Source organism: Camelina sativa, chromosome 16 (genome assembly GCF_000633955.1).
Source record: "Camelina sativa cultivar DH55 chromosome 16, Cs, whole genome shotgun sequence".
NCBI classification, from domain to species: domain Eukaryota; kingdom Viridiplantae; phylum Streptophyta; class Magnoliopsida; order Brassicales; family Brassicaceae; genus Camelina; species Camelina sativa.
Genome location: NC_025700.1, coordinates 24,354,169 through 24,374,872, shown reverse-complemented (window position 1 = coordinate 24,374,872; position 20,704 = coordinate 24,354,169). Strand labels below are relative to the sequence as shown.

Here is a 20,704-nt window from a genome sequence, read left to right as displayed (position 1 = left end):
ATAAAATATAGTAAATTTTTTATAAATTAATAAACACAATAAATTTTGTTGGTTCTGAGTTGGGACAATATAAAAATTGACAAAATTTGATAAGATACCCTTTCATAGGAAAAATTAACTATTTGTCTTACTAATCCACTTGGCAAATTAACTAAACAAACAAAATTATCTTAGTGGACCATTCAAGGCCGACATGAGTAGATACCAGTACTGTTCAAAAGCAAAGCTTTAGACAACAAAATTATTAAAATGAAGTAAAAGAAGCAACTTAACATTAGTTGGGAAGTCACTCGATACTCTTTCCCTCTAATCAATATCGGAAACTTAGATTTAATCTCTCACTCACTAATTTAATTTGATAAAGTGATTAGTAGTGACTACTTTGGACCACTAGTTAAGAACACAGTTAGACCTACAATCAATGTGTAAAGGAGAGATAGACAACTCTTCCAAAGGAAACGGGTCGGCTCTACGTCACTCGTGTCTCATCATTAGTCATAACAAGAATCTTTGTGTCTTGTTCTTATTGGTGTTCGAACCAGTCCCGGCCAGTCCATAAGGCAAGCAAAGCACTTGCTTTAGGCCACAGAAGATATAGATGACTGAAAGGCCACAACTGCAAAATAATTTGTTTGGTCTAATGGTTCAGTAGTTCTTTGTTATGTCTAATATCTAAGGTTCGAGTCTTATTTTGCTACTTCATGAGTTTTTTGTTTTTTATTTTCCCTTAAGTTTTGAAAGTGCTTTAGGCCACTTTTAACATAGGCCGGCCCTGGTTTGAAAGATGAGTTCGAAGTACAGTAAAACCTCTATAAATTAATAATGTTGGGACCAAGACATTTTATTAATTTATAGTGATATTAATTTATCTATAAATTAATTATTATTATTTTATAGTGTAAATTAATAATCATTAATTTATAGGTATATTTTTAATTGTTTAATTTTTTAAAATTATGACTTGAGACAATTTTTGCAAAATAATATTAGAATTGTGGATGTTGTAAATTTTATGGTATTGGAATTGAATTTGAAATAATTAAAAAATATTATTGACAATGAATTAAAAATATTGTAGACAAATTCACTTATATAAATGATGTAAATATTCAAATTTATGAATAAGAATATCAATTATCGTATTTCAGTAGTCTATCAAACTATCAAAATGCAGATGATGCATATTTAGAAATTGAAAATTTTTAAAAGTCTTAGTTGTTTTATGAAATGTTATAGAATATTTTTATATCATTATAATTTGAAGATACAACATAACAATTATTTTATAATATGAGGTTTAAGAGAAACATACTTTACTATATAAACATATATATATATATATATGTAAATTTACGCAGCAGAAAAAAAAGTATATGTAAATTTACATGATTATTAATTTATGATATTATTGGGACCATATTTTATATGGGGATTTCAAAAAAATTATTATCTTATTATCTTATCAAATTTTGTTATCTTTTATACTGTCCCGACTTGGGACTACCAAAATTTATTAATTTATAGTATTTATTAATTTATAGAGTATTAATTTATAGAGGTTTTAGTGTATCATCATATGCACATTTTATATGATTTCTTCCATAGTGTCATTCGAACCGACGACCTAAAGATTTTTTCTCGACAATCTAGCTAATTTTTTTTTTTGCCTTCTTTACTGTCAAATGTAGAGGAAGTAATCTTTGAAGGTACTTGCATAGAAAAAATATATGCTTCTGTTATCCCGTATATATGTAGATCAGTTATTAATATCTTCTCTATATGATATATATTATATAATTATTTGATATGGAATATATATGTACCATAATTTGGATATTCGTAGGCAGTTGGAATTATTTCATTAAGGAAGAAAACAAAAAGAAGAGAACAAGCGTGGGATGAGAGAAAGTGGGCGTGTGGGGGAATTGCAAAACCCTAGAAAATGGAATTAAGCGAAGCATGCCCTTCCGCGACAATGACCATTCTCTGTATGTATACTTCCACTATAATTTATTCTTTTTGTTTGATGGGTCCAATCCTTTTCAATTTTAGTTCTCGAGGTGCGTTTCGGTGGTACATATCCATTCCAAGATTATACAAGTTCGATACGGATATATAACAACTTACAATGCATATGGGTTAGATCCATGTGCCAGTGCCACATAACATTTGGAATTAATTGATCGAGTATATGAGTGGACACAAAGATAAAAAGTAAAATAGGGTATGTTATGTATGAAAGAGATAGAGCACCAAGGAGAGGGTTTTACTGGGTGAGCGGACAAAAGGCAACGTTTCACGTAGAAAAGCCCAAGGGTGGTATCTTATATATCATTGTGCAGACTTAACCTTGTCACTCGAGCTTATGTTTCTTTAAGATGAGATTGCGTCGTGGGTTAAGTTCAACAATTGCGTACCTCAAGTTCATTGTTCGTTTTTGTAATGATTTTTTTTTTCCTTTATGATTCTGTTTGGAGCTTGATCGTGAATGAATGAGCTTGGGAAAAGGCGTATCAAACATGATATTGTACAATCATCTGAAGAGATATAATATATCTTTTAAGGAAATAGATGATGTCAGTGACTATGCAATATGCAACTAGCTGCAGTTTGCAGTTCATATCCATGTCACCATACCAGCTGCACCACGACAATATCACAATGTCATAGGGTAACCAGATTTGTGATGAATTTTAATTGCTTATATTCAAACGAAAACATTGTAGTCTTACTATATATATACTCGTATGTTATCACATTTTTATTAGTATACTTGTACATAACTTTTTTATATATGATATTATATAGAAGATCTCAATTTAAGTAGGCATGATTACGTACAAAAACGATAATGATTAAGTGTGGAGTGGGAAAATGCTTTTCAACGTTCACATAAGATGTTCTAGTCAGAAGAAAAAGTGTTTTTATTTTTTTTCAGTCAAAAGAACATTTCGATAGTAAGCCGACAAAAATCTCAGAGGCTTTTTGACGACATCAATCCCATCCTCATCAGTCCGTGTTCAAACGTCCGATTCGAAAAGTGAAAGAAAAAAACAAAAGTAACAGTGATGTTTCTATCATTTACTCGCATTAGATTTATGATAACATTCATGTTCTCATTATCTTTTACCCTAAACTAAGAAGTTTTTTTCTACCTAATATGTCCAATTTAAAGATAATTGTGAAATAATGTGCGTGTGTTACTTTTAACGCTGGAATCAATATAGCTTAAAAAGCCAGAGTTCAAACAATAATCAAAATAATATGTTTTATCCTGTTTTTTTTCTTCTTAATGTTCATTTTAAATCGTTTTATTAGCTTTTTAAAAATGATGTAATACAATTAATTCGTTTCTTCAAGGTACTATCAGCTGTTAGTACTTTATAATATAAATAGATGCATAGTTTATTCTATTTATCAACGTATGTGTTTTATGTTGTATGAATTTTTAAATGTCATTAATTTTTGTTTTAAAGTAAGATTTAGCTATATTTAACTTATAGAGCATCGTCATTGGTAGTCTCTCAAATAAATAAAAAATAATTAGAAAATACGGAAGAGGAGGAAAGTCTCTCAATTCAAATAACACTTGTTTTCACATGATTATTTTAGTTCTTTTCTGATTAAGAATTTAATTATGCAACTAATCTATACTAAAAAATTAATTTTATATTAATAAAAGACTCAAGAGAGTATCTCAACAATATAAATGCTCTTTGCCTCTTTAAGCCGTCCAACTAGTTTTAGAAATGAACTATTTGGACAGAAAAAGTTTGAACGAACTGATATCTAACTCAGCTTTGAAGTTATAATGGAATGTCTTGATTTAACTTGCTATGGTACCAACATAAACAGTTTCATCGACAGCTTCTTAGATGCAAATGTCATATACTCATGTGACGTGGTTCTTAGTTGAAAGTAATCATAAGGGTGAGTTAGTTTACGCCATTAATCATTTTAGAACAATATAATACAAGGTATAGTACTTATGTATCTCTATATTGGTTACATTGAATTTTAATATACTTTCTAATATAAAAACGTAACATGTCCATAAAGCATTTTGGACAAAAAAATTTACTTGTTTTATCAGCCTGTGTTTATTTATGTTATACAAATATAAATAAAATAGTAATAATCATTATTAGATTTAACTAAGAAAATATTGACTTGAGAGATTGAAAAAAAGAGAGAGTTAAATTCAGAACAACGTAAACAGTATTCATACTTTGCGAGGCCAAAAAGAAAAATCTTGTTCTAGATCATCATCTAAAATGTATTTTGTTTAAATCAATCTTTAATAATTAGTGTTCTTTATATTTTTAATGAATAATAAATATTAAAAATAGCCATAATTTAAGGTGCCAATGTGCTTGCCACCTTTTTTTGTTTCTTTCTATTTTAAAATTTAAACTTTGGTAATATTCCCCTTTTTGTAGCCCATCCTAGCACTTTTTATCCCTTTTCCATCTAGTACAAAGAATGATGCACACTGCCTTTCTTATGAAACTCTCTTAAAATTTATTTATATGAAGGAAAAAATGAGAAAATTTAAAAGAAAATAAGACTATTCTAATATTTCTAATCGAAGGTCATCATTGATCCCCTCTTTTAGATATATAAATATATATATATATATATATATATATTCTTCTGTTTTACAGCTAAGGTTCAAAGCAAATCACAATCCTTAAGAGAAACACTCTCACATCACATGAGCATATATCCATATGCAATAACCTCATGTTATAATAGACCAAAGCCAAAGAACAAAAGCAAAAATGTCTACTTCTCATCATCATCATCAACCTCCATATCTCATCACCACATTATTCTTCTTGTTTCTGAACTTCTCCTGCCTTCACGCAAATGAACTTGAGCTTCTCTTATCATTCAAAGCCTCAATTCAAGACCCTCTAAGGCACCTATCTTCTTGGTCAACTAATGATGTGTGTCTTTGGAACGGCATCGTTTGCAACAACTTCTCTCGTGTTGTCTCTCTCGATCTCTCCACCAAGAACATCTCCGGTCAAATCCTTAACTCCACAACTTTCCGGCTACCTTTTCTTCGAGCTATCAACCTCTCAAACAACAACTTGTCCGGTCCAATCCCTCATGACATCTTTACCACTTCGTCTCCTTCTCTTCGTTACCTCAACCTAAGCAACAACAACTTCTCTGGCTCCATCCCTCGAGGCTTTCTTCCAAACCTCTACACGTTAGATCTTTCCAACAACATGCTCACGGGTGAGATCTATGACGACATCGGGTTTTTCTCGAATCTTAGGGTCCTCGATCTCGGCGGAAACGTCTTAACGGGCCATGTACCGACCTATCTTGGGAACCTCTCGAGATTAGAGTTCTTAACATTGGCTTCAAACCAGTTAACCGGAGGCATACCGGCAGAGTTATGGAAGATGAACAACTTGAAATGGATATACCTGGGATACAACAATCTTTCCGGTGCAATCCCTTACCAAATCGGTGGCTTATCCTCTCTCAACCACCTTGATCTCGTCTACAACAATCTCTCTGGACCGATACCTCCTTCACTAGGAGACTTGAAGAAGCTTCAGTACATGTTTCTCTACCAAAACAAGCTCTCCGGTCAGATCCCACTGTCTATCTTCTCCCTCAAAAACCTCATCTCTCTAGACTTTAGCGATAACTTGCTCTCCGGAGAGATCCCTGAGCTTGTTGCTCAGATGAAAAGCTTGGAGATTCTCCATCTCTTCTCTAATAGCTTAACCGGAACAATTCCAGAAGGAGTAACTTCTTTGCCACGTCTTAAAGTTCTTCAGCTTTGGTCCAACAACTTTTCTGGCGGGATCCCAGCGAATCTTGGGAAACATAGCAACCTCACTGTTCTTGATCTTTCTACCAACAATCTCACCGGAAAACTCCCTGATACCCTCTGTGAATCTGGCCATCTCACCAAGCTCATCCTCTTTTCCAACTCTCTAGACGGCCAAATTCCACCGAGTTTAGGCACGTGCCCGATCTTAGAACGCGTGAGGCTTCAAAACAATGGATTCTCAGGCGAGTTACCTCGAGGTTTCACCAAGTTACAACTTGTTAACTTCTTGGACTTATCAAACAACAACCTCCAAGGTAATATCAGCACATGGGACATGCCACAACTTGAGATGTTGAACCTCAGCAGGAACAACTTCTCCGGTGATTTACCTGATCTTTCTAGAAGCAAAAGACTCAAGAAGCTTGATTTATCAAGGAACAAGATCTCTGGAAGGGTTCCGCTACGACTGATGAAGTTCCCTCAACTTATGGATATGGATTTAAGTGACAACGAGATCACTGGAGTGATCCCAAGCGACTTGTCTTCGTGCAAGAATCTAGTGAATCTTGATTTGAGCCACAACAATCTTACCGGAGAGATCCCTTCTAGCTTCTCAGAATTCCCAGTCCTAAGCGTTCTTGATCTGTCTTGCAACCGATTATCTGGCGAGATTCCGAAGAATCTAGGGAACATCGAGTCTCTTGTTCAAGTCAACATCTCTCATAATCTTCTGCACGGTAGCTTACCTTCAAGTGGAGCTTTTCTTGCCATAAACGAAACAGCGGTCGCGGGTAATAGCGATCTCTGCAGCGAAAACACCGCTAGCGGATTACGTCCTTGCAAGATTGTAAGAAAGAGAAGCACAAAGAGTTGGTGGTTTGTCGTCACTTCAACTTTTGTAGCTTTCTTGGCCGTCCTTGTCTGCGGTTTCTTTATCGCTCCTGTCTTTCAAAGAAAACATAACGTTTTGGTGGTCAAGAAAGTGGAACAAGAAGATGGTACAAAGTGGGAAATTCAATTCTTCGATTCAAGATTCATGAAGTCGCATACAGTGAAGGCGATTCTATCATCTCTCAAGGACGAAAACGTTTTTGCGGATAAAAACGGCATGCAGTTCGTTGTTAAGGAGGTCAAGAAGTATGATGCTCTTCCCGAGATGTCGGAAATGAAGAAAATTTCTGAGCACAAAAACATACTTAAGTTAGTTGCTACGTGCCGGTCGGAAAAAGTGGCCTACTTGATACACGAAAACGTCGAAGGGGAACGACTAAGCCAGATTTTGAATGGTTTGAGTTGGGAAAGACGAAGGAAGATTATGATAAGTATCGCAGAAGCTCTTCGGTTTTTACATTGCCGGTGTTCAATGGCGGTTGTTGCCGGTAATTTATCGCCGGAGAATATTGTCATCGACGTCAAGTATGAACCAAGGCTTTGTCTCGGTCTTCCGGGCCTACTTTGCATGGATGCTGCTTACATAGCCCTAGGTACACTTACATTTTTTTTCCTTTGTTAAACATAGTTACATCTCTTCGAAGTTCGAACCAAAAAAAAAAAACATATATTTCATTGTCGCCAAAAAAGACCCACAAATGGTTAATCATAAGCGTCTCATTCCGTTTTTGAGGTTTCACGTTTTGGAAAATAGAAAACATAAATGAGCCCAAATTTATTAGTTTCGCTCAGTTTTTTTTTACCCCATGGCCATAGGTTATGAATAAAATATTAATTTTAGAAATACAATATATTATTAAATATTTATAGAGTTTTAGTAAAAGCCAATCTATTTTTACTGTATATAAACAAAAAAAATTCTATAACAAAATTGGGTTCGACTTCTGATCGTTGAATTTCATATGGCGCGGTTCGGTTTTCAAGTCCACCACTATGTAATCCCAAAATAGTATGGATTTTAAAAAATGATTGTTGTTTTCATTTTACATGAAAAAGGGATTTTATTTATATTTTCATTTTTTTTATATTTGTAATTTCTCTTTTCCTCTGATCAAAGTTTTTATTTTTCGATTTTGTACCGTAGAAACGAGGGAGCACAAGGAAATGACAAGTAAAAGTGAAATCTATGGTTTTGGAATCCTCCTCCTTCATCTCCTCACCGGTAAAAGTTTTTCCGGTGATGAGGACATAGAATCTAAAGTTAATGGAAGTTTGGTTAACTGGGCTAGATATTCATACTTGAATAGCAATACTGAGACGTGGATCGACTCATCTATCGACACAACGGTACATCAGCGCGACATTGTCCATGTCATGAGCTTAGCTTTGAACTGTACGGCCATTGATCCACAAGAGAGGCCCTGCATCAAGAAAGTTTTACAAGCATTAGAGTCTACCTCATCGTCAAGTTCTTTTTGCATTTCATATTTTCCAAAGATACGGTTGTTGGCCTGACAATTTTCGCTTCGTGATCTATTAAGTAATTTTGGTAGTTTTTTTATCTATCAAGATGGTTTTGTTTATGTTATCTTGATTGTTTACTTATGGAATGTAAACGAGTATATATAATTTAAGTTGAAATAAGAATGGTCTGAATATCTTTGATGTGAACAAGAAAAAAAGCATGGACTTATCGGACTGACGAATTTGTTCTAAAATGTTTAACTAGTCAAGTAAAAATTACACATTGTAGTATCTTAATTCAATTTGACAAGTGATATGCATGTGACAATAAATTACATGTTAGGTCACTCAAATCAGACTTTGATGTTACAAGTTTACTACAAAGACATGTACCGTCCAATTAATATCTGAGGAAACACCACCCGGTTTGTCTGGGATTAGATAAAACCTTCTTTTTTGCCTTTACAAATTACAACCTTATATTTGGGTAGACCAATTCACTACAAAAACAAAACACAAGCAAAACAAACAAAAATTCCAACGCAAACGATTCTATCAGAAAATTCAACAGATATTCAACCGATTAATGATGGGAAAATTTCAATATAAGTAACAGGAAATACTTCGAAAATTTTAAAATTTGTTTGACGAAATTTGTCAGTTAGTGTAATCCGTTAATCTGATTAAGCTAACAAAGCAAATCAAACTCCAAAATAGTGGTAATTCCCAAATGTTTCATTAGTAAATTAATCATGGCGGTAAATGATGTTTAAATTTGTATTTTATTATTTTTACTGGAGTAAAAAACCTTTCTAAAAATCTTAGACTTAGTCGAAGGTGCATAGTGGAGTGTAGTTCTAAATTTCTAACAAAACCATATATGATTTTTACTATTTAGTATGGAAAAATCGAACAAAATTAGATTTATGGAAACGAGACTTTTTTTATAAAGTGAAAATGAGACTTGCGTGACGTGTTTATACCATAATGGAACCATTATACTTTGTGTTAAAGAATAAGTTACAATAGCACTACTTTCCTCGTCATCTTTATGAACCAACTATGACATAATGATAAAATAATTGCAAGTGATAATTAAATGAGATGATTGAATGGATAACTTTAATAAAATTGTACTTAAAAACATGAAATTTCGAAAATGTGGTCAAAAGATATTAAGGAACAAAACGAATAGCCAATACGAAAAGGACCCAACACTTGCACCCACTGTGGTTTTTGAAATTAGTTATCATTGTTCCATGGTTTCTCTTCTTAATTTTTTCTACTTTCTACAATTCTTTTATGTTTTGTATGTGCATGTTTGTCTATATATAAAATTATTTTTGCTTGCAATAATGAGAATGAGAAGATCGAAAAACCTTTTCTTTTCTCTTTTTCTTCAAAGGAGAGATTTGTTCATATCCATTTGTAATTATGTTTCCATATATTAGAAAACTAATAAGGACCAAGCTAGAGAGTTTCCTTAATCAAATTAATAACACTAGTTAACTACGGTCTATATAACTAAAAAAACGTTTCTATATTCGAAAAAATAAAAAGACATTGAGTTTTTTTTTTTCTTTATAATTGCAAAAATATATACTAATCTTAGAAATATACTCAAAATCATAACAAATGTTTCTCTAGTTCAATATTTGGACTAAGCCACATAGAAGAACCGAAATCTAAAATAGCATGGTAATTAAATAGGAACAAAAGACGCCTTTAATGCAAGTAGAGCTAATTCTTGTCTTCCTTGAAACCGAAGATTTGAGGTGTCGACGTGGTGACGTCAAAATATCCATCTTGAAGCTACTCAACCTCGGCCAGAAGCACCCGATGCCTGCACAAAAATTTGAGATCTCAGTCTTAAAGATAACATCTTGGACTTCTTGGTTATCAAAACATTAACCAAATATAAATATTATAGTCATATTTTAAAAATCTTTTACACACTTGCCAGCATGTAAAAAAATGCAATATATAAATGCATCGTTATAGATCTTTTTTTATTGGATTAATCTTACTCTTTTAAACAAATTGTTTAAGAAAACAATGCATGTTAAAAAAATGAAAAAAAATGAAAAAAAATCATGTTTCCGGTGAACAAATTCAGATAGAAGATGAATTGCTACGAAATCACTATACATAGACCCCTTTTACACCACGGATCGACAACATAAATCAGCCTTTCTCATAAAGTTTATACTCATCATGCTTGTTGGGTTTCATTTGCTTTTTGTTTTGTCAAAGATGTTGTTTGCTTTGAGATTAAAACCATTGTGTAAATCATGAATAAGTGTAGAGAGGGACGTAACAACTAAGTGGAGCATGTTCTAATGTCAAAAGCCTCGAAGATACCAATGATACTCGTTTCTTGGAGACCATGCAAAAACCCCTTTGGACCTTACTTCCTTTCCGGTCAAAAAAGTTCCTTTTTATTTCCCTTTTCTCAATAGCTTGGTCCATTTCAAAATTACACTAATCATGGCTTTTTCATTTATATCAGATTCAATAGATGTGAACAAACCATCTTCGTATAACATGATTTGAATTTTTATACTGAGATTTTGTTGGTGTGTGCAGCTAAACAAATGAACGTGAAGTATAACAATTTGCTTGATATGCATTTTTATTTTTAATTCAATGTTCAATTTATTAAGCAACAAAAAACCTCTTTACATGATTGATTTTTGGAATCCAAACGGAAGTTTAAAAGAGAATATCAGAAAATTTGGGAAATCATAATTCTACTTTCATCAATTTGCACAACATTTCATTCTGTTATGTGATATTATCTTATATATTTTCTTTTCTTGGCGGAAAAACCACAATACCTAACAAAAGGACAAGAAAACAAAAATAAATGTTATTAGCAGAAGAAAACTAACACAAGTGAAGAATTAAACAATGGGAGAACAAACAATAAGAGGTGGCATAGGAGAACAAACAATAATTTAGCAGAAAACTAACACAAGTGAAGAATTATACAATGGGAGCTACATTGAATAAGTTATTTGTATACTCTTCAAAAATAATAATAACATACGAATATAAATGAATAAATATATAATACGTATAAGAATGTATCAAAAAACCATTAAAAAAAAAGAAATGAAACTCAATATACAAATCTCGGATGCTCCATCCTGCAAGTGGAACACACACTTCATCTTGTGAGGTTATTAAAACGTTGCAGTACCAGTCCCAAGTCCACTAGAGCTTTTTAGGCAGATTATATGTCTTTTTGAGAAACCTCGTGGCAGATTCATCATTACGATAACACAAAACACGTAAGAGTGTGTTTGGCTCCATGCCATTCCACTGGCCTGAAGTTGGAGGCAACGGAAGCCTCGACTTAGCTGAAGACCCGTAAGCTTCGAGGGTCGTTCCCTTGAACCTCTCTATTAAACTGTCTGTGTCTGTACTAAACAAAGGAAGCACGCCTCTGACCGTGGTCGAGAACTTATCAATCAGGTCCATGGCTAGACCATCTCCGTTTGCCCAGAACATATCTTTCATTGATTTGAAATCTTCTTCCATTATCTGGGAGTCTTGTCTTGTAAAAGCCCTAGAGGGTCCTCCAGCTAGTAGGACAAGTAAGAATCCATCGAACGAGGCTTTCATAATATCGGTGATGATGCGTGTTCGCACTCTTTCATGTACTGTCTCTGCTATGACTGTCAAATTCTGTTCGAGCTCCTTGAGGAAAGGATCGATTCTAGAAGATGAAAGGTCACCGATGTATAACCCATCCCATAATGTGTGGCTTAGGTCATGGAAGACAACTTTGTAAGCTAGAGACTCAGAAAGCTGTTGAACGCCTTCGATGCAAGCCGCTGGTGTGAGCTCAAACTTTTTTTCTAAGCCATTGGAAAAGTCATCGGTGTGAGCTGACTCACAGTTCCTCAGATGTGTGATCACTCTCTTTTCCACAACGTCGAGTTCACTGCGAATTTTGTGCAAGCTGTTTATTCTAACACATAGCTGTGTGACCCCAAAGGAATTCTCACCGTTCATAACCGAAGCCTGAGAGTCTCTCTTCTGAGAGGTAGGTGTCTTTTCTTTCTTCTTCCATTGGAACTTCGACTCCGTTGTACATCGGGTGAGTGCAGGCATTGTGGGCATGTACGTAGTCCGAGAGCCTGAGCATCAGCATACATATGTAAAGTGTGAGAAATTAAGAGTTGTAGACTTCTTCCATCAAATAGAAAAAAAAATCTTCCAAATCATGTGCACACTTACCGCAGCCAGATTTCGCCTTTGAGACATAATACTGAAGATATTTATCTAAACCAATGATTAAATCAGGTAATACTGCAGGATGCATGGGTATGGGAAGCTGAAAAAATGCTTCCAAAGTTTCATCAGTAATTCGCAACACTTCGGCAGCAGATTGAGCATATCCTCCTTCCTGGTTCTCTAGCGGTTTCCAAACCTGAACAAAAAATTTGCGTTAATTTAGTTCAACCTTAAAACATTTATCACCCACAAATAAAAGAAAACTTAAAAGTTGAAATGACAAATTCTAAGACCAAACTTCCTGACAGATTTACTAACCTCTTGCTGCAAATTCCTGTCAACCCATTCCTTAAGTCTGTCTATTCTTGCCTTGATCCAGTCTTTGACCAAATTAGCAATAACTGTCTCAGCCTCGAAGGGAGGCATTTCACGGATAATTGCTTTGCCACCATCATCACTGTCAACAGAATCCTCTACTGCTATTTGCACCAGATCCTTCTCTAGCTTATCTGCAGCTCTTAATATCTGGACAGCATCGGGTGTCAATTCAGATATTCCGGATATAAACTGTTTAATCTCATTCCCATAACAAACATGGAGGGTAGCCACAGCAACCCCTGCAGCAAATGGATGCCATCTCTTCAATATTGGACTGAACATTCGCTTTTCCTGAACAGCTAGCTCACCAATATCCTTCGCAAGAATGGCCAGAACAGGAAGAGGATTTTTCTGGTTCCTAGATGCTCTCCGGCTAGAATCAGCTTTCTCCATCCTCTATGGAAAGACACACATAAAGAGATAAGTTAGAATAATTGTTGGAGCAGTCGTAAGTAAAAATAAATAATGATGGTAAGAATCCCCTAAGAAACTGCAAATACTTGCCTGAGCAAAACAAGTGCGTAGTGATGACCTGATGTATGTCTCAATCCTGGTACGAGCTACATCAACTTCTCCTTTCCTTTTTCTACGGTACTCGTTAGATATATCTTCAACTAATATCCTGGCAGCTGATACACCCAAAGAAACAATTCCCTCCATGGAATTAACATTACCTCGGTCAAAGGTGTCATGGTATGCAAGAAGCCTTTTCTCTGCCCAACCTAATATAGCACTAAGTGTAGAACTCAAAACTTGAGAGTATTCAGGATCCTTTGTAGTCTTTGCATCTTTGGCAACTTCTGCCAGTTGAGAATCACAAGCATGAAGCAAGTCCATCTCAACTTGTCCAGTTACAACATAGCGACTAAACAAAAGCCACGTAAAACAGAGGTTATGAAGCATCTGGTTGATTCCAAGAATTACCCACGTCTTCTTAATATGTTCCATAAGGTCATCAACTTCCTCAACCATGGACGTCGCGTCATTAGAATCAAAGCAGGCTTCTAAAAGCAGTTCATAGAGCCTGAGATTAAATGGAGAACCATCAGCCCAGTGACAAGAGTCAGAGAAAGACCCATCAGATCTAGTGGCAAGAGACATGACCGCTGATCTTAGACTTTGCATTTGCTCGTTGTTCCTTCCAGTCTCCAACGGCCGATCTAAAGCACCATGAATTATCTGTCGCAACCGTTGAGAAGAATTCGTCTTATCAAGTGGTACGCGAGGATGCAACAAAANTGCTTTCTCCATTCTCTATGGAAAGACACACATAAAGAGATAAGTTAGAATAATTGTTGGAGCAGTCGTAAGTAAAAAGAAAAAAAAAACATAATGATGGTAAGAATTCCCCCAAGAAAATGCAGATACTTGCCTGAGCAAAACAAGTTCGTAGTGATGACCTGATGTATGTCTCGATCCTGGTACGAGCTACATCAACTTCTCCTTTCCTTTTTCTACGGTACTCATTCGATATATCTTCAACTAATATCCTGGCAGCTGATACACCCAAAGAAACAATTCCCTCCATGGTATTAACATTACCCCGGTCAAAGGTGTCATGGTATGCAAGAAGCCTTTTCTCTGCCCAACCTAATATTGCACTAAGTGTAGAACTCAAAACTTGAGAGTATTCAGGATCCTTTGTAGTCTTTGCATCTTTGGCAACTTCAGCCAGTTGAGAATCACAAGCATGAAGCAAGTCCATCTCAACTTGTCCAGTTACAACATAGCGACTAAACAAAAGCCACGTAAAACAGAGGTTATGAAGCATCTGGTTGATTCCAAGAATTACCCACGTCTTCTTAATATGTTCCATAAGGTCATCAACTTCCTCAACCATGGACGTCGCGTCATTAGAATCAAAGCAGGCTTCTAAAAGCAGTTCATAGAGCCTGAGATTAAATGGAGAACCATCAGCCCAGTGACAAGAGTCAGAGAAAGACCCATCAGATCTAGTGGCAAGAGACATGACCGCTGATCTTAGACTTTGCATTTGCTCGTTGTTCCTTCCAGTCTCCAACGGCCGATCTAAAGCACCATGAATTATCTGTCGCAACCGTTGAGAAGAATTCGTCTTATCAAGTGGTACGCGAGGATGCAACAAAAGACCTGCCTCAAGAACCTTCAATGATCTCTTCAACCAAGCATCGTATTCTTGCTGATCCGTAAAATCAGAAGACTTTAACTGCTGTAACAATTCTAATGGAAGAACTACCGACTCAATCTTCCTTCCAACCTGAAATCAAAAACAGACAAACAAACAAACAAGTCATTCACTAAAGCCGAGAACTTTCACAGCCTCTAGCAGTTATTACTAAGACGCAATTGTCACAACACACATTTTTCTTATCCACAATAGTACCAAAATTTAAGATCTATCCCAGATAAGTCAATGGGGTCATGTATAACACAAGATCATGAAATTAAACTAAAATCAAGCTCTAATCAGAACTAATCCATCTGCACAGTAGATCCTCCTTAATGGTGTGAAGTAAGAATTTGATCAACCCAAGACAAAATTAAGCTCAATTAGGATCAGAGAGATCCAGCGAGAAGTGAAATTGAGCTAACCTGACTAGCAGCAATCCTAAGAAAAGCTCTACGAACACGGGAATCAACAGCCTCCGATACTCGCATTTGGATCCGCATTAGCTCACCGACAGTAGTGGGACGCTTCGACTTACCATTGGAACCCGAAGCAGAACCAGAACCAGAACCAGAGCCAGGACTCTTATTATTAGATCCAGGCGAAAGCGAAGAAGAAGACCTCAACCCCAAAGCCTTCTTCATCTTACTAGCGGCGGCTGAGGTCAGAGACCTCTGAATCGCCGGCGAAGCAGGAGAGCCATTGGGAGAATCCTGATTCGAAACAGCGACCGAAACAGCCGATGAGAGAGGCTTCCCGGTGGCGCTACGACATGCGGCGACGAAGATCTCGTAAGCAATGAGACGGAGATCGGAATCGGAGAGCTGAACAGCGAGTTGTCCGAGTGGTGAAGGAGGTAGATCGGAAGACATTGAAGAAGAGCGTGAAGTCGCCGATTGTGACGACGGCGGCGGTGGCGTAGACTCTCTCTTGGAGTGACCCAGAGACAGCTCTCTGAAGAGGTGAGCCATTATTTATTTTTGCGTGTGAGAGCAGCGAAGCGAACGAGAGAGATAGAGAACAAAAACAGCTTTTTTGATACAGTTACTTAAAATAATTTAAGCAGAAAATGGCATTATTGTAATTATTGTTTCATTATTGACTTTTTTAATCTCATTATTTAAAGGAATTTTTCAATTAGTGTTAGTTATTGGATTGATGTTTAGTTGTTTGTTTACCATATATAATTATCGATTAAGTCAAGGGAACGAGTGAATTAGGTAACTAAATAAGAATATAAAAAATAGACGTAACAATTTCTATAATTTATTGCTATTGAATACTAGTGTATTTTTTATTATTATATAATTCATACTGTTAGGCAAGAAAATCCTAATTGTTTTGTAATAATTTTATATACTGATGATATGATATCTAATATACTTATTTAAAACAGTGCTGGTAGAATTAAATTTAAAATTTGAATTTTGACGGAAAAATTAGCATCTGATAAACTTAAAATTTTCGTTTGGTAAAAACTAAAAATGGTCAAATTATCTTAAAATATTTTAAGTATCATATTATGAATTCTTGTATTAGCAAAGTACTAATCCAAAATTTAATCCATAAATCTCAATTTTTATGGAAGAGTATGACCAGTAGTAGTATTGGTAATATTTGTTGTATGAAATGTATGGGTTAATTTTATTAGCTATTGAGTCATATCGAGATTGGTAATTTTACAATAAGAATAACGGATTAATATAAAAGTGGGAAAGGGAGCTGGAAGACGAAGAGCATCAGAGGCGAACAACTTGGAGACGGTCTCACGCTCATGAGTCATGTCTCATGATCCTTTTTTAGTGGGCATATTGGACCACGTACATATACATTTTTGAAAAAAATAATTAAATTGTTTCAAACGAAATATATATACATATATATATATATTAAAAGTTTGTATGTCATTAGGAAGATATTTAGGATACTTAGGTTGTTTTGGTGAATATATATATTAGGTTAAGTTAGAATCGTATACATTGGTTTAAGAAATCGAAAATGAATATGAATCATCTAATATTACTTTCTTCATAAAAAATAAATATTTTTTGTGTTTTTTTTAGTTTTAACAACTTTTATAATGAAAATGGAAAGAGTAAATAGTTAGTGGATATTTTTTTTCTTGTGGAATCTCCTAAATAGCAAAAGAAAAAAAAATGAATTATAGAGTCTTCTAAATTCTAATATACTTGGCGATTGGGAACATTATTCTTGACAGCTAACCGGAATGAAGACAACATTTACACATGCTATTCGGTTAGCAAAATGCCAATTTACGAGTGTAAGTTTCGGAAGTTTCCTAATTATTTGACTGACATATAGAACAATGTATAGATATCTATAACATGTGCAAAAAAAAGCATATGGTATATACTATACACAGTTTTTCTTTTCAATAATATTTTATATTAATTAAAAGCATCGTCTTTTGAGATTAACCATTTTTTTTTTAATCAAATCCATTTGTTCAATTTTTGATATTATTACTACTGAACACAAAGAAAATAGAATCAGACGAAAAGCTTCCTTGTTTGCTAGCTATGTTTTTGGTGTAGATATTATATTCATCAGTTTAGAACAGTGAGTCTTTTAGTCAGCAATAAAAAGGGATATATATATATATATATATATGATAGAGAATAAAGAGATTATTTGGATACAGGGGGAATAAAGGACAATACTGCAACTTCTTTGCTTTCGAAAATTGAAACTAGTATCAGTTGTGTCCATGGTTCTAAAACACTGTTATCTACTTCCACCAAAGATGCAGCAAGTAAATTTTGGATCATATTTTTCTTCGAACCAGACCTTTGAAAAAGTCAAAACTGTAATTGAAAATACACAATCCACATTAGCTTTAACATGTACCGTGACTTTGTTATCCATTTATAGATTCAACTGCTTAAATAAAGTTTACCTGTTGCCGTCAGGGTGAAGCTCATACATTTGATTGTCATCTCCAATAGCCAGCAAATATCCCGAAGAAGTCAAACCCTGAAAATATTAGAAACAGATGCAAAAAGGATCAAAAGCACCATATTACAATGACTGTATTCCCCAGATGATGCGAATGGACATGCATTGTATATAACCAACGCAAAAAAAAGAATCCTACCTGGATAGTAACAACATTTTGAACAACTTGTTCCTGTACTTTTTCTTCAACAATCACTCTTTGCTCACTGCACATACACGGTAGAGTGTTTCAGCCAAGCAAACATGGTTACAGTGTATAGCCCCCAGTTGAAAAGCATTTCCAAAATACATGCTAATTTACCAAGTTTATTATTAGCCTTTCAACTCAGATAGTGACAAAAATGAGATACGAATACAATCATAATCAGTTCAGGACCTTCAGGTTCAGACAACAGAAACCCTTCAATGAAAAGCAGACATAAAAATGCAATCGAAAGTCACCTGTGTAACCATGTTCTGTAGTAAAGCTCCTCGAGAGATTTAAAACCTGTAAAATGGAGACTGATTATGTGATAAATATAATTATTTCTCTGACGCCCATCTCATCTAAATAACTTTATGGAGGATACTTCAAAAGTGACAAAGATGCTCGTAAAGAAGCAAGCAGCTAACTGAATCTTTAAGCAGTCTCTCTGAGATCAAAGGTTTAACATTACCTTGGTCCATGAATAGATCAAAGAATTTTTCAAATTGATGAAAAAAAGCTCCAAGGATTTCTTCTCTTTTGAGCAAGTTTGACGCAGGAGACATGTCTTTTAGTGCAGCATTTAAGCATGTGGTTGGTTGCTCGTTGTCCACATTCAATCCCACACCTGCGAGAAGGATCAGTCAATTTCTTTTAATCTACAAGTGGAGAACAAATCAAAGCAACAAGACTACGAGCTGCACGCTTCGACTCTGTTATAGTAGTCAAAGTAAACTTCAAAAAGAGTAATGCTTATTACCGACACTGACATGAAACTTCTTTGATCTATAAGTCGAGGTACACAAAATGCCTCCAACCTTAAGGCCATTCAAGTAGAGATCATTCGGCCACTTAATTTTAACATCAATGTACGGAAAACCCTGTATATTAATGAACTTCAAATTAGCTAATAATATCTGATGCAATGGATCAAGAACACAACATTTGCGAGAACATACTTTCTTGTCACAGACATGATTCACTGCTTCGGTTACAGCAAGAGATACCACATACTGTACCAAAGGCACGACACGACCATCTTCCATTTCTAGAGTAAAAGAATACATAAGACAACCCTTTGGAGATTCCCATACATTCTTAGTTCTGCCTGCATATTCATCAGTTAGTTGCCACACATAGTTTCAAGTTTTCATATCTAAATTCTACTTGCTTACTAAAATACTATCTAATAATCCAAAAAACTCTTACCTCGACCTTTAAGCTGGACATCAGTGACACAAACTGAACCAACTGGAAGCTCAGAGAAGTTACTGAAAGAAACTAAAACGCAGATTTTAATACAGGAAAGGTAAATAACCTTACAAGGGAGGAAACTAAACAGAGCCACTTACTGAGAAACAACATCGTGAGTGGACGACAAGCGGGGAGACCAAATGAGAAACCTCCCAAACTGATGAGTTAGAATGGAGTTCATAAAGAGTGAGAGATCGAAGGAATCACCATCATCATCTTTGACCACATGCTTAGCCTCGGATTCTAAAAAGAGTGAAACTTTGGTATTGTCTGGGAGTTTAAGCGAGTTGTTGTTGTTCTTGAGACGCTTTGCTATCTCAGTTTCCACAGAGGACTTGCCACATAGAACCAAGCTACAAGAAGCATGATGACTCTCCATTGCTAAATAAAATCAAACAAAAACCCAAGAGAGTTTCTTCTAAAGCAATACTCTTTATTAATAAATAAAATAAAAAGCATATAAATCAGTATCCATAAAATCAGGGGATCGGACCTGAGGCAGCGACGGAGAAAGATAGAGGACGCAGAAGAGTCTTAAGAGAAGTGAAACGCAAGAGGTACGCCACCGTACAAAATGCAAGACTAAAACAATCCAAATAGATGAAAATTACTTAGATAAGGTTGTTGAACCAACTCCTTCCATTAACCAAATCAATCATCTTGCCATATTAAACCAAGATAGGGAGAAGCAACGGCGATTCTGGTTTCGTGTCGGGTAAATCGAGGCCACTAGAGGATTCGTAGGTAACGGATTCAGAAGCGGAGGCTGCCCGAGAAGTCTCCGGAAAACGTGGAGGTGGCCGGAGTTGCCGTCGTCGGATTTGTGTTCTGTTTTGTCATCGAAGAAAATGAATCGAGGAGATTGTTAGTTATGGGCCTTAATGATTTAGTCTCTAAGCCCAAATATGAAATCAGCACATATGCAAAAACAGTGGTATAAAAGGATGTTGGCCCAATTACTTCACATTACGTTTGTTTGAAACTTTTTAAATATAAACCGCGCATATAATATCATGTGATGTTGTTAAGATGATAAAAAACCATACAAACAAGAAAACGATTACGAGTAACGGAGTTACTTTAAATTACAAAGGAGATGTTTGTATATTCAATATTGTGTCTAGAGCCTAGAGGAAAACTAATTAATTAATTCTATTTGTATTTGGGGTTTAATTTTTCCTCAGGACTTAATTAGAAAAGTAAACATTTTTTCATAATATAATTTGTAAACTAAACACTTTATAAAATATATTTGTAAAATAGTAATTTTCTCTTTCTCTTCTCTAATACAACTAGACATTTTAATAAATGACCCATTTAATCTTTTGTGCAAAGATAAATATTCCACAAAAGATATTTTGTACAATCATAT

At 35.0% G+C, this 20,704-nt stretch overlaps 3 protein-coding genes across 5 annotated transcripts; 1 reads left to right on the top strand and 2 right to left on the bottom strand.

Moving 5' to 3' along the window:
• Positions 4,682 to 8,348, top strand: LOC104752207 (probably inactive leucine-rich repeat receptor-like protein kinase At2g25790). Its single transcript, XM_010474285.2, has 2 exons — positions 4,682 to 7,281; positions 7,833 to 8,348. Exons 1-2 carry the CDS (start codon positions 4,782 to 4,784, stop codon positions 8,201 to 8,203), a joined length of 2,871 nt encoding a protein of 956 aa, XP_010472587.1. The 5' UTR covers positions 4,682 to 4,781; the 3' UTR covers positions 8,204 to 8,348.
• Positions 11,091 to 15,928, bottom strand: LOC104752206. Its single transcript, XM_010474284.2, has 5 exons — positions 15,344 to 15,928; positions 14,145 to 15,008; positions 12,713 to 13,168; positions 12,398 to 12,590; positions 11,091 to 12,297 (listed from the first exon to the last, which is right to left on the bottom strand). Exons 1-5 carry the CDS (start codon positions 15,887 to 15,889, stop codon positions 11,369 to 11,371), a joined length of 2,988 nt encoding a protein of 995 aa, XP_010472586.1. The 5' UTR covers positions 15,890 to 15,928; the 3' UTR covers positions 11,091 to 11,368.
• Positions 17,539 to 20,189, bottom strand: LOC104752205 (biotin--protein ligase 1, chloroplastic). Of its 3 annotated transcripts, XM_010474281.1 has the most exons (10): positions 19,826 to 20,189; positions 19,431 to 19,713; positions 19,288 to 19,349; positions 19,038 to 19,186; positions 18,839 to 18,959; positions 18,551 to 18,706; positions 18,336 to 18,381; positions 18,034 to 18,100; positions 17,836 to 17,912; positions 17,556 to 17,743 (listed from the first exon to the last, which is right to left on the bottom strand). In XM_010474281.1, exons 2-10 carry the CDS (start codon positions 19,709 to 19,711, stop codon positions 17,704 to 17,706), a joined length of 999 nt encoding a protein of 332 aa, XP_010472583.1. In that variant the 5' UTR covers positions 19,712 to 19,713; positions 19,826 to 20,189; the 3' UTR covers positions 17,556 to 17,703. The 3 variants fall into 3 exon arrangements, with proteins under 3 accessions (XP_010472585.1, XP_010472583.1, XP_010472584.1); XM_010474283.2 differs by lacking the exon at positions 19,826 to 20,189 and having other exon boundaries at positions 17,539 to 17,743; positions 19,288 to 19,359; positions 19,431 to 19,532; XM_010474282.2 differs by lacking the exons at positions 17,556 to 17,743; positions 18,034 to 18,100.

What these genes read in the sequence shown, in the direction of transcription:
- LOC104752205 (XM_010474281.1), bottom strand. Translation starts at nt 19,711, where the DNA reads ATGGAGAGTCATCATGCTTCTTGTAGCTTGGTTCTATGTGGCAAGTCC. An exon ending in ACTCACGATGTTGTTTCTCA is followed by an intron (nt 19,350 to 19,430) that starts GTAAGTGGCTCT and finishes AGTTTCTTTCAG; the next exon opens with TAACTTCTCTGAGCTTCCAG. An exon ending in TGATCTATTCATGGACCAAG is followed by an intron (nt 18,382 to 18,550) that starts GTAATGTTAAAC and finishes TCCATTTTACAG; the next exon opens with GTTTTAAATCTCTCGAGGAG.
- LOC104752206 (XM_010474284.2), bottom strand. Translation starts at nt 15,889, where the DNA reads ATGGCTCACCTCTTCAGAGAGCTGTCTCTGGGTCACTCCAAGAGAGAG. An exon ending in ACAGGAATTTGCAGCAAGAG is followed by an intron (nt 12,591 to 12,712) that starts GTTAGTAAATCT and finishes TTTTTTGTTCAG; the next exon opens with GTTTGGAAACCGCTAGAGAA. An exon ending in AAAGGCGAAATCTGGCTGCG is followed by an intron (nt 12,298 to 12,397) that starts GTAAGTGTGCAC and finishes GCTGATGCTCAG; the next exon opens with GCTCTCGGACTACGTACATG.
- LOC104752207 (XM_010474285.2), top strand. Translation starts at nt 4,782, where the DNA reads ATGTCTACTTCTCATCATCATCATCAACCTCCATATCTCATCACCACA. An exon ending in TGCTGCTTACATAGCCCTAG is followed by an intron (nt 7,282 to 7,832) that starts GTACACTTACAT and finishes TTTGTACCGTAG; the next exon opens with AAACGAGGGAGCACAAGGAA.